The sequence below is a fragment of the Muscardinus avellanarius genome (genome assembly GCF_963383645.1).
Source record: "Muscardinus avellanarius genome assembly, chromosome: 11".
Classification (NCBI taxonomy): Eukaryota; Metazoa; Chordata; class Mammalia; order Rodentia; family Gliridae; genus Muscardinus; species Muscardinus avellanarius.
In genome coordinates, this window is record NC_137797.1 from 66052490 (window position 1) to 66066225 (window position 13736).

General features: G+C 43.1%; 1 protein-coding gene across 1 annotated transcript; it reads right to left on the reverse strand.

Annotated features, from left to right (window-relative positions):
- Positions 1-591: 591 nt before the first annotated feature.
- NEUROD4 (neuronal differentiation 4) lies at positions 592-1590 on the reverse strand (the record flags this gene model as incomplete). Its single annotated transcript, XM_080705538.1, has 1 exon — positions 592-1590. Exon 1 carries the CDS (start codon positions 1585-1587, stop codon positions 592-594), a length of 996 nt encoding a protein of 331 aa, XP_080561664.1. The 5' UTR covers positions 1588-1590.
- Between the last annotated feature and the right edge of the window lie 12146 nt (positions 1591-13736).

Below are 13736 nucleotides of genomic sequence, written 5' to 3' on the forward strand. Positions count from 1 at the left end.
TCTGAAAGCTATTTTTTTAGATAGATACAAAAAAGTTTTGTCATCAAGTTCAAACAAATTTTGCATTCTGTGAGTCAACAGATATGTACCTCGTGCCCCCTTTGGCAACTTTGATTGGTCATTCCATGAGTACTGTCTATTTCCTGTTACTGCCTTATTTTTTCAGTTGTAAGAAATTTATGAGTGATCACCAAACTCTGAAGGTCTTTAGAAATCATTTAGACTTAAAGCAATTGCTTTAGATTACCAGTAAATAAACAAACATCAGAAATGGAACATTAATTAGCATAGATTATTCAAGGAGTTTTTGGCACCGCCATAATAGGGCCTATGTCCTCCATTCTATTACCTCATGTCTGCAAGCCATCAGGTAATATCACCTGAAGACCCTAAATAAAGGAACCGATATAATGTGAGAAGATGGTGAGAAATGAGGAAGGCAGGTATAGGAGGCTCTAAATGGACTAAAACTATTGTATTCAGTATTTATCCACTGGGTTCCTTTAAAGTGTCTAAATCTTTAGCTCAATCATGTAGATCCTGGGAAATATCTCCACATTATTCTCTGATATGCTGATCTTACCATAATCCCTAATCAGTGAAAATTGTATTGAGTTGGGTTCCAATACCATGGTGGGAGTAGGAATCATAGGACATGTCTATGGGAACATCATAGCGAGGAGTACCAGCCTGAAAGGGAGTTGAATGCACATGGCCTGAGCTGAGACTGGCAGAGGGGTAATGCGGCATGAAGCTGTAGGATTTTTCTAGATCAGGAGAGCCATCTTGCTTCAAGGAGAAGTTCCCGCTGATGCTCAGGGGTGGAGTAAGTGGACCCTCATAAGGAGGAGTACTGCAGTCAGGTGGATGGCTCCCAAAGGATGATTCTCCCAAACTCTTGAATACTTGAGGCTTGAGATGCAGAAGATGTGTTTCCATGTGACCATAAGGAGGGCTGGGGAGCCCTGGAGACTGATAGTTGAAGTTGTGGACAGAGATGGTAGAGTCACAAATAGAAGATTTCTCCTCGTGCTTCTCCAAGAGGACAGACTGAGGGCCCAGCTGGAGACACCCAGCCACCAGGTTGCTCGTGGGCTGAGAAAGCCCTTTACAGAGCATCTCCACAAAGCCTTTTCCTTCAGGTGTCTGACCAGTCTCCAAGACTTCAGACAAAGCCCAAATATAGTTCCTGGCCAGTCTAAGAGTCTCTATCTTGGAAAGCTTTTGGGTTTTAGAGTAACATGGCATGACTCTCCTAAGGTTATCCAGAGCGTCATTCAGACCATGCATCCGAGTCCGCTCTCTGGCATTGGCTTTGACTCTTCGAGCCCTGAATCTCTCAAGGCGAGCTTTGGTCATCTTCTTTTTCTTGGGACCTCTTCTCTTGGGTTTCTCCCCATCATCATCCTCCTCTTCTTCCTCTTCAATACTGTCATGCTCTTCAGTTAAGCTGCCAAGCATCCCATAAGCACCTGGTCTACTCTCCTCCTCCTTCATCTCACTTTGAGAGCCCAGACCTTTGTCCATCCAGGATGGCGCATTGACCAGCTCCACCATCTCCTTGGACTTCACATAAGTTTTTGCCATTTCCAAATTCTGGGGAAGAAAAACAGCAAGAGTTAATTCCTGTGAATGCCTAATTGGTGGTGGTGGAGGAGGGGGATACTGGGATTGAACCCAGTAGTAGTTCTACCTCTGTGCTACCCAGCCCTTTTTGTTTGTTTTGAAACAGGTTCTCCCTAGGTTACTGAATCTCCCTACTTTGCTGAGACTGGTCTCAAACCTGCTATCCTCCTGTCCCAGACTCCTAAGTACTGGGATTACAGGCATGTTTCACCATGCCCAGATAATTTTTTTATATCTTGGATATACAGCAATGATTTTGCACTGGGATTCAATTTATAATTATTGTCCATGTCTTCCATTTTGAATAATTAGTCCAAGACTCAAAGAAATGCCCAGGACACTCATATAGTTGTGATGTATTATTTAAAAATCCACCATAGAAAAAAAATTAACTTGGTTATTTACTGAAGTACCAGTGACTAACTCACTCCTTATTTTCAGGCTTTTCATCTCATGGATACTTTACACAAAAAGATAACTAATATATAAGTCCAAACGTACATTTTTCTTCCTTTCTGAAATTTGAAACATGAAAGGAATTTGATAAGATTGGCATATGAGTCATCCAAAGAGAGAAATTTCTGAAAGTGGAAGATGGTGCTAAAATAGTTCTATATTATGCATATAAAATTATTGGAAAATAAAGTGCATATTAAAGTTAAATCGGTAAATTATTGCATGTCCATACTATAAAATAAATAGGAACTAGAGCAAGACCTTTCAGGGTACTTTGTATGTGTTCTACAAAGGACTGCTCGATCTCTACTGAGAGGCAGTTCACGTCCCTCTAACTTGGAATATCCCATGTCTCCCATTGGCACTGCCAACTGGTAGCTATAAGCACCTCCTGGGAATGGTATGTCACAATGAGCCATTGTGCCACATGCCCACCAAACGTTTACCTCACCACCACCAGGGGACCATTTTGTTTCTTAATAAACACCTCATGTTCTTTCTAGTATTGATGGTGTTAGAGGTGTTAGTGACGTCTCAAAAGAACCATGAAAACAAAGGAAAGTTATCACTGGTCATCTATCCACTGTGCCATATGCTAGAGTGAGAACTCCTTTCTTTGCATCTCACACCACCAAACACGACCATGGAAACAGCTAAAAGTAAAGGTACCATCCAAGATGAATTTTAGCACAACTATTATAAGACCGCTTTATTAAAAGCGGAAAACCTGGAGCAAATACCAAAATAAACAGAGAATAGTAACTTCAAACATTAGAGAGGACTATTTCAGGTAAACACAGAAATAGTCTGACTGAGTCACTTGCCCAGTGAGATAATGTTTAATCAGAATTTTCTGTGCAAAATACACTATTTGGAAAACAGAAGAGACTAATGGTTTAGTAGATCTGAATTGTTTTGAAATTTGTTGAGCAATTTGTAGGTATATAGTTTACCAAAAAAAAAAAAGTATCTGATAAGCCACACTGGGGCATCCCAGTTTACCAGGGACTCTTTGAAACATTAAGCCCTCCATTGCCTTTGATTACGAGAAAGAGAACATGATAAATGCTTTTTGATCCTCGAAGCTTGGGCTTCAAAACAATGAATGCGGAGATTAGTACGTAAGTTTTAAAAATATATAAATATATGATTTGATTTGTTTCTGGTAATTGGAGCTTGTTTTCCTTGTAACCTCATTTACCTCCTATAAATAATTAATGTCACTGCATTGTGAAAACAGCCTAGGTTTCATGTTAATCAGCACGGAAATCATGTCAGCTTGACTTACTCACTTAATAAGGCTTCCTGGGTAAGCAGCTTTATTGAAAACACACATTGGAACCTATTGGTCAACGGGCTGCTCAGGCCAAGTCAGAAAATCCCACTTTTAATATGGATGATGGAGCTTGTGTGCTGAGCTGCACTCCTAACTCGGGCAGATATCCAGAGGGAGGACGAAGGACCTAATTAACTTTCTGTTAAAGTAACACAGATCTTCCAGAGGCAGGTGCACTCTGAGGCCAAAGCAGGGTGGAGTGGGCCTGGGAAACCTAATGCCACCCTCGTGTAATTACAATAACATGTGTGGCACCTTAAAGTTTCTGGTGCACGTCTGCATCCATCAATTTGTATGCTCCTTAGAGCGTTCATTTTATAGTCAGTCACTGGGGGTCAGGTCGTTTCCGTGGTGGAATTACAAGACAGAGCTGGCGAGTGAGCAGGACATCAAACCAGGTACGATTCCAAGTCCCGGGCTTTGTGGATTTCCTCTTTTCTTCTTCCATCGGGGGTACAGAAAGAAACTTACTGTGACTTTACCAGACGTAGGTCAGTTACCTAAGTCAGCATCAAGGGGAGGCTGGCTCAGGCGCTCTCTGAGGTGCCTTTTAGGTCTCATCTTCCAGGAGTCCTTACTCTTCCAAATATTTTGTTTGTTACTTTCATGCATTTATTTCCTCCTCCTTCTCCTTCCCTTCCTTCTTCATTGTCATCACTACTCTGGGAATTACTTACGTGCATGGAGAAGAGAGAAGGGAGGGGAGAGAGAGGAGAACCACTGACCTGCCCTGGATCTGAGCACCACCCTAGCCTGGGTATTTGGCATTCTTCACCACCCCAGCCTCGGTGCCTCTAGACTCTTGCTGAGATCTGTCAACAGTCACCCCATCAAGAAGTGGGATTGGGGCAAAGGATAAACCACTCTCTTTGCCATTAATATGTTTGATGGCTTCTTTAAGACTCAAGGACCTGCTTTAAAATCACACTGTTGATAAGTATCAAAGAAAAGAGCCACTGGCTTTGGCCAAAACCATGAAAAGGGCAATCAACTTTCACTTTCGTCCTCTTACTAATTATGAGAATAGACTTGGCCTCCAGTTTAAATTCTTATGCTCCAGGCTGGGCATGGCGGCACACACCTGTAATCCCAGGCTTGGGAGGCTGACACAGAAGGACTGAGGGTTTGAGAGCAGCCTCGGCAACTTAGTGAGACTATCAGCAACCAGACCTTGTTTAAAAAAATAAAATAAAATGAGCTGGTGGTATAGATTGAAGGTAGAATACCCCTGGGTTCAATCCCCAGTACCACAAAACTAAAATAAGTATAAATTATCCTGTTCCTATAGGTACTGGTCCATTAACTCTACAAGATTCCCATGAGCATATAGTATAATTTCAAAAGCCTAGAATCAAGAATAACACAAGCCGGGCATGGTGGTGCACGCTTGTAATCCCAGCATTTGGGAGGCTGAGACCAGAGGATCTCGGACAGCCTCAGCTACCTAGTGAGGCCCTCTGTGACCAGTGAGACCCGGTTTTAAAATAAAGAATAAAAATTATAGGGCAGGGGTTGTAGCTCAGAGGTCGAATGTCCCTGGGTTCCACCCCCATACCCGCAAAAAAAAAAAAAAAGAATAACACAGATGTGTACTCTAGTTTCAATTCTAATTCCCAACACATCACATAAGCTCCATGTTCTCCCATTTCCTCATTGATAAAATAAGGATATATTTTACATTATTCCTATAAGGCAAATAAAAATATGGAGAAAATTCACTTCTAGCTTCAAGTGCTATAAAGTATTATTCACATATTTATTTTTGCACTTATTCTCCAGTTTTTTAAAAATAGTTCCCACTCACATATGTTTGCTTATTCAAAAATTAAAATTGTTTCCCACGAATTAATAAAGAAAATAGATTACATTAACTGGTGTGTCTCATCATCTGAGTGTTAAACCTCGTCTGACTGGCATAGAATTCATCTAACGACTGCCCGGGAGCCTGCCTTTTTTCTCAACTGGACTAGACAGTACAAACTCTGGAGTCAGATTGCCTGAGTCCAAATCTCAGGTCTATGGCATAGCAGAAATATGGCCGGAGGCAAGTTTCATAATCCTTATTTGCCTCAATCTCCTCCTCTTTAAAATGGACTATTATTATAATAGTCCTAGCTCATAGGATTATTATGAGCATAAAATGAGTTCATACACTTAAAGCATTTTGAATAGTGCCAGACATCATCAATCTTATGTGTTAGGTATTGTTATTATTATTATTATTATTATTATTATTATTTCCAAACTTCACCATGATTTTTCTGGTCACTTGGGCAAAAATATGCATAATTGTAACCTGTGCTTAATATTGGTTTCATATCAACAAAAGCCAGTTTGGCCCCATTTCAACACTCATTTTTGTGTGTGTGTGTGGAACCCAGGGGATTTTCTACCTCTGGGATATACTCCCAGACCTATTTTATATTTTATTTGGAAACAGGGTCTCACTAAGTTGCTGAGAGCCTCACTGAATAGCTGAGGTTGGCTTTGAACCTGTGGGATCCTCCTGTCTCAGCCTCCCAAGCGCTGGGATTACAAGTGTGCGCCACCATGCCCAGCCTCAACACTCATTTTTTAAAATTCCTACTTTCCCCACCTCACCCATGAAACTAAATATAAAATGTCCTATTCTGCCACAGGGTGAGGACACAAATACTATCAAACTAGAACTCTTTTATTATGATCAAGATTAACTTCCTAATTTTCATTCTGCTCTATAATTAGCAAGAAGGGGTTGATTGGTCAATCTTACTTAGTCACATAAATTTTCAAGTTCATATAGCTTCTGGTGGAAACAGATAACCCTTTACACTTGGAAATTTTTTACCTTTGACTATCAATATGGGAAATACAACTTTTCCACAAAATAGAAATGTCAGATCTCTAGAGAATATATAAAGTGCCTTTCAAATAAAGGCCAAGACTCCACAAAGGGGAAAAAAGTTCTCTTTTTCCATCTAAGTATCTCAAGGCATCACAAGGCTAGCATGGGGAAAAAAGATAAAACACCCAGTTCTATATTTGAGTGTTAAAAGTACAGGTGGCACAGTTCTGTGGTTTAGGGGGCTTTGTTTCTGTTTTTATTTTTGTTGTTTTAATGCAGTGTTGGGAATCAAACCCATAGGCACTCCACCACGGAGCCACACCCCTGGCATCTTTTTATTTTTTATTTTGAGGCAGAGTCTTGCTAAGTTGCCAAGCCTGGCCTCGAACTTGTGATCCTCCTTCTGCAGTCTCCTGAGTCGCTGAAGTACAGGTGTGTGCCAGCAGGCCTGCACAGTTTTGAGTTTTGATGAAAGAAGTAATTGGATTGTCTCCAGAACAGGCAACTAAATCTAATGCAGCTTTTTGCTTGTTCATGAACCACTTCAGATGTGGACTGAAAGAAGCAATGAAAACTAAGACTCTCTTCCATCACTCATTTATGAAGCCAGCACAGAAGAATGATTTAAATTCTTTTGTTCTGAAGGAAAAATGAAAGTAATGTGTTTACCTTTAATACCTCATTTAGAAGTTTTACTTTGCAACTTGCTTTACAAAATTTAGGATTGGCTATTGTTTTCCAGAAGCTGTAATTATAGGGAAAACTATAGTACTAATTCCCAAAGTATCAGGATAAATCATCCCCAGGTTTTCTCAATTCCTAAATAAAAGAAATTAGTTCTCAAAATACACAGAAAGCAGACTCCAACAGGGAAACAATCAGTAAGTACTGGCGGTGCTGGGGGAAGAACCCAGCCCCTTCCCCAACACATACAAACAGATTCTGGAGTGTGTGTGTGTGTGTGTGTGTGTGTGTGTGTGTGTGTGTGTGTGTATGTGTGTTTGTTACTGGGGATTAAACTTGAAGCTTCACACCTGCTGCGTGAACACCCTACCACTGAGCTACATCTTCATCCCAATCCCTCACCCTCTTTTTTGAGACAGTCTCACTAAGTTTCCCAGGTGTCTTCAAACTTGTGATCCTCTTGTCTCAGGGGCCCAAGTAGCTGGGATTATAGGCATCACGTTCTGATATTCCAAAGTCCATGTTAGTCTTTAATCTTGGCGTCTGGATTTCCTTATAAACCTACATTGTATACCAGAATTTCCTTCTTTCTTTAGGATCCTTCAATGAAAATTTAAGTTTAACCTATTCTAATTTAAAATATTTCTCCAACTTTTTGTACTTTTTAACCTGTTCTAGCAAAGTGTTTGCTCATGGCCAGTAGTTGTGACCCCCCCTCCAATATTTTCTGTGTTGGGGCTGAGGTCATTGCACATTTATACCATACAAGACAACTGCAGGATTTTCCTGCATTTTAACTTTTATTTATTTTGGAGACGTTTCCACAAATGAATAATTGAGTAAGGGGCATTTTCTTGTGTGCTTGTAGTAGTCATAGAATCTCTCTTCTTAAAAGCTGACAGCACTCTTACTTCCTGATCCTATGACTAAATACAATGGGAAGGGCACTACCCAGTTCAGTTTCTAGGGAACCCAAGAGCCAGGTAAGTTAAATTATTTGCTCAGAGTTGCAAAGTTTGAGATAAAAGATAGCTGGGTGTGGGGCACTTGCCTATAATCCCAAATACTTAGAAGGCTGAGACAGGAAGATCACAAGTTCCAGCTCAGCCTCAGCAACTTAATGAGACCCTGTTAAAAATTTAAAAATAAAGTGGGGCTGAGAGTGTAACTTGTAGGTAGAATACCCCTAGGTGCAATCCCCAGTACCAAAACATATATAAAAACGAAAATAACAGAAAGAGAATACAGACCAGGGTGCTCACAAGTGGCACCATTTGAAAACAGTAGGCTGCTCTGTGCTCTTTCTGTTCAATCTTTTATATTCAACCACTTTCTCTGTGAATAAGTGTGCACATGTGTGCACACACACCTGCGCACATTTTATGCAGTAAAACCATGTAATGCTTCAGTGTCCATAGCCTCAGATCTTAATAGTGAACTTTGTTAACAGAAGTTACTCATTCCTTCCATTTTCCCTTCACTTTCTTCAGGTATCATCTCTGTCAAAAAAAAATGACGGGATCAATTTACATTTATCAGTATCTTCTGAATGTACCTATTAGGCATTTAAATAGTGACTATTGCGCAGAAATGGGGAAAAAATAGACTTGGACAATCCTTCTGACCTGATGGTCCATCCAAAAGATCTGGGGAGAGAGAAACTTCCCCGGACCTACCAGTTATCCAAGAACCTTGAGCAAAATAGATGGGGCAGTGGTGAGAATCGACTCCGTGGCTTCCCCAGGACTTCTTGTTCGACTTTGGCTCCCTTCCTCCCCTTCCTCCTCTCCCTCCCCTTCCTCCCCTTCCTCCCTGCATACACCTCCAATACCATGAGCAGACTGGAGGGGCGGTCAGTCCTCCCACCCTCCTTGCTGGACCTCCTTGCAAAAGCAGTTCAACCTTTCATTTTTCAGAATACGTCAAATGGAAGAGTGGGTTGGACAGCAATAGAGACATAATCTTAATTTCTGCTTTATAAAAATTGACTCGCAATAATCTATGAGTTTCACGCTGGACGATGGGTGCTGTGAAATTTATTAAAATTTGTATACCTGTCTCTAAGTGTTCTGACTCCCTCTGCCTCTACATTCAAGTTTTCCTAACTCCTCGGACTCCCTCCCTCCTTCCTCAGCCCAGAAGAGACTCAACCCTCGCCCGCAGCTCTGCTAGGACTGAGGGAACGTCCCACGGAAAGTTTCAGGGGGTCCCAGGGCGGCCGCCCGCAGCTCACCTCGGCCGGCGGCGGCCCGGGTGGGGGCTCTAACCTGTGTCCTGGGCCGGTCGGGGAGGCCAAGTCCCCCTGCCCGTGCAGATCGAGGGGGGAGGAGGTGCTTTCAGCGATCCATGCCAAGCCCTCGAGCCGGCTCTGCTTCCGCGGCTGCTACTCCTTCCCGAAGTTGTGCGCGGCTCCGGGACGCCCGGCTGCGGCTCGCTCCGCGGCGCTCCCGCTCCCTTCAGGACCTCTGCCCTGGTCAGCTCCCGGAGCGCGCTTTCAGGACCACGGCCCCTGGGCAGCTCCTGCGCGGCCGGCCTCCCGCCGGCGGCGGTTTTGATTGGTCCCCGCGGACCCGGGCCGGGAGGTGCTGCGCCGCCTGACTCCTCCCCCCCGGGCCAGGGGCACGCCCACTGCGGGGCTCGGCCAGGCCCGGGTGCAGCTATTTGTTTGTTCATTTGTTTAAATAGGAATGGGGTCCTGGAAGAAAGAGTTGTTGTGGAAGTTGAGGGATAAAGAAAGAGAGAACTAGAAACCTTTGTGGTTATAAAGGTAAGAAATGGGGGCGAAGCCCGGTGAGCAAACTGGGAAAAGAAAACCGAGGCTGGACTTGGAGAGCACGCTAAAAAGAACAAATGAAGTTGTCCACGTCAGAAAAGAATTAAAACACGAGAAAGATACATGCCGAGAGCACAGTATCCGCGCGGGTCCTCTTACACGTCTGGACTGCTGTGTCTTTATTTTGTTGTCGTTGTTTTTCATAGTTTATTTGTGTGTGTGTGTGTGTGTGTGTGTGTGTGTGTGTGTGTGTGTGTGTGTTACTGGGGATGAAATCCAGGGGCATTCTACCTCCAAAGGTACACCCCCAGCACTACTTTTTAATCTTTATTTTGAAACAGGGCCTCACTAAGTTGCGGAGAGCCTCACTGAGTAGCTGGGGCTAGCCACAAAACTGCGGTCCTCCTATCTCAGCCTCCCAAATACTGGGATTACAAGCATGAACCACCACACCCGGCTTATTGTTCATAGTTTTGAAAGTAGAAGGAAGCTAGGCATGGTGGAGCATGCCTGTGTAATGCTGGAACTTGGGAGACAGGAGGATTGCAGGTTCCAGGCTAGCCTCAACCACTTAGCAAGGCCCTCTGCAACTTAGTGAGACGTTGTTTCAAAATAAAATAGGGCTGAGGGTGTAGTTCGGAGGTAGAACGCCTCTGGGTTCAATCCCCAATACCAAAATAAAAATTAAAATGTTGCACTGAATTTTTTCAGATTATATAAATCCAGGGGGAAATATGTATTAGAATGCCTGTGGGTTCAATTCCCCCCAAACACACACGCACACACACACACACACACACACACACACACACACACACTTGTACCAGGAGGAAGCATCTGCCTATTTCTTCTCTCCAACATGTCAAACTTATTCTCATTTAAAAATTTTGTTTTCTCTTGTGAATATAGATGAAGCTATATCTATATTTGTTGTACTGTTCGTCCAATTTTCTGTGCACTTGAAATTTGTAAAAACAAAAAGCAAATGAATAAAATATGATAAAATGAATAAAGGGACATTTGTTCCCTTGAATTACAAACTAGGACCCACTATTGCTTTTTCAAAAATACATCATTATATCAGGCATGATGGAAAAAAATTACTGAACTCAGTACCTAAATAAATAAATAAAATAATCATCATTATACATTTAGGCTCAAAAAGTCTATTTGAGTGGTAATAAACTTGGAAGGAAAGAAGGGTCAAATAATTCCTAAAATTTCTTTGGCATTATGTAGTGGGATTAAGCTGGAGGAAAACGTCTGGAATAATTTAAAGTGAATATATAAATATACATGCTACTTTAAGCACACACACACACACACACACACACACACACACACAAAAGAACAAACAAATGATTGTGAGTTCATTTTTAGATGTCAAAGACTTTTTAATCACTTAGTGATTCCAAGGAAGAAAAAAAAGGGGAGCATTGAGATTAAGTAAGTCAGTTTCCCTGTGGGTTTCGGTTTTCACAACTGTAAAATGAGATGATCACTTGAGTTTTTCCCATCAGTAGCATGACAGAATTCTGAGTCCGAGCTCAACTTCTTTTTGAAATTGAAATTCCCCAGGATTTTGGAGAATCACTTGCTCTATCACTATAATTGACACACATGTCTAACAGATGAGCTAAGTAAGTAGCTTTGTACACAAGGGCACAGAGGTTCAAACAAAGACACGGTTCTTTGGTTGGTTGGTTGGTCAGTCGACTGGTGCTGGGAAATTGAACCCAGTGCCTAGTGCATGCTCTGCATACACTACCACTGAGCTACCTCCCTGACCCCAAAAGATAGTTTTATTGTCAATAAAGTTAAATATTATTGTAGGTTTGAAATAGTTGTTGATTTTTGTTTTTGTTTTTGTACTTGAGATTGAACCCAGGGGCATTCTACTTCTAGACTACGCCCTCAGCCCTTTTTTTTATCTTGAAACAGGATCTCACTAAATTTCTGAGGGTCTCCCTAATTTGCTGTGGTTGGCCTCAAACTTGTGCACCTCTTGTCTCCGCCTCCCAAGTGCTGGGATTTATAGGCGTGCGCCACCATGTCAAGCTAAACTAGTTATTTTTAAAAATCTGATGAAGTGTAATGTGACTCTTGGTCTTCACAGAAACGCAGAGAATAAAAATGAACTTTTTTTAGTTTTCATAAGAAGTTATTCATTTTCAGCAAATCTCTAAGCTTGTATTAATCTCTCTCCCTCTCTCTCTCTCCTCCTCCTCCTCCTTCTCCTCCTCTTCCTCCCCCTCCTCCTCCTCCTCCTCCTCCTCCTCCTCCTCCTCCTCCTCCTCCTTCTTTCTCTCTCTCTTTCAATCCCGGAAATATCTGCTCTGCAAAATAAACTTTGTTTTCCAAATAATTAAGCAGCACATGATAAGAATGGTAGATTTCTGGAAAATCAAATCAATTCATGCCTCAGCCAGAGGAAAGTTATCTGTGGGGCAATTTGTATCTAGAACTGAGCTGCTTAATAGCTGATCAATGCACACTTATTGAATGGATTGCCTCTTGCTTTGTGTCTTCGCAGCCACGCCGTGGATATTTAAGAGGCATGACATTGGAGGTGCTGGTGTCCTGACTGTGAGGTTTCTAGGGGAGGTGAGGAATTGCAGATTAGCAGGAAGGTGAACATATTGAGACAAAGACGAGGGTGGGGACAGAACATTCTGCGAGAAGGTCCTTGCTTTCTGTGACAGATGTAAGGGACTGAACATAATAGGATTAGCCCTTAAAATACATTCAAGTGTGTGTGTGTGTGTGTGTGTGTGTGTGTGTGTGTGTGTGTGTGTGCACGCGCGCATGCATGTGCGTGCATGCTGGTGCAGCTTTGGAGGGAGTTGAGGGCACTAATTTTCTTTAGGAGACTCACCCTCATCCTAACTCCGGCAGTGGCGCTGTGAAGTTGAGCTTGAGAAGGCAGGAGGGGTGTGTGTGGTCAGTGAAGGGCAGGGGGTGGCAACTGCCTTAGGAAAAGAAAATGAGGGGCATTTGTATGCATTTTCCTCCCCCACGTGGCTCCGGGGCCAGAGGGCCAATCCCCAGGCCCTTCCTCTTTCTCTGCTGCTTTTTGTAAAGCTCTGAGCTAACCTGTTAGCACCATCTGCTGAGTGGGGCAAAGGAGACCAGCACTCAGTTGCTGGCCCACAGGCCTGCCGCCCCGAGCCATTGACACACGGAGATGGGAGGCAACAGGCAGATTTATGGGCGACAATCTGTTTCCCCCCCCAAGGCCCCTCTGCCAGGGGACAGCCTGATAATCCATCAACCTCACTAATGAATTAATTAGTATTCCCAGTAATCCTGACCCCCGAAGGAGACCTGCCTGTGGGCCCCTAAGGGGTGGGGTGCGGGGTAAACTGCCTTCTTAGTTCAGACACAGAAAACCTGGGACCGATGTCTGCCATTAGGCCCCAGGGTGCTAAGCTGCAAGCCCGATCCTGTTGCTAACGGTCCCCAGATGTCCCTCCTTCTCACCTCCCTTGGGAGACTGCTCGCTTCTGCTGAATTAAAACCAATACTGCCAAACAAATGGGGTCCAGAGACATAAATCAGGAACTAGAGAGAGTGAGAAGGTGAATTCACAAGAAAAAAAATTATTTGGCTTATATTCAGAATAAAACTTGAGAAGACACTTAAGGTTGCTTTCCAAGAATGGAGCACTGAGACGCGGGACAGGGCTGGGGTGGTAAGGATCGGGGCAGAAGAGGAGGAGGCACAGTCTCCGAAGTTCAGTACCTTCTCAAAGAAGTTCAGTACCTCAGTAGCAAATGCTCCAGGTTCAAAACTAATTGTGAAACAGACCAAAACAAAGTGATTTGTGACATGAGCAGCTCCTGAATAGACTGGAGAAGAACACAGAGGTGTCCTCTGAGCATCTTTATAGACTGGAGAATGACAACAGGGAGACCCAGTAGCCCTCCCTCGCAACTGCAAAGGGCTTCATTCTTTTAAAAAACACGTGATGCAGTGGAGCTGCGGCGGGGGCGGGAGGGGGGTGGCTGGGAACAAGGAAACTTGTTCTAAACCTTGAT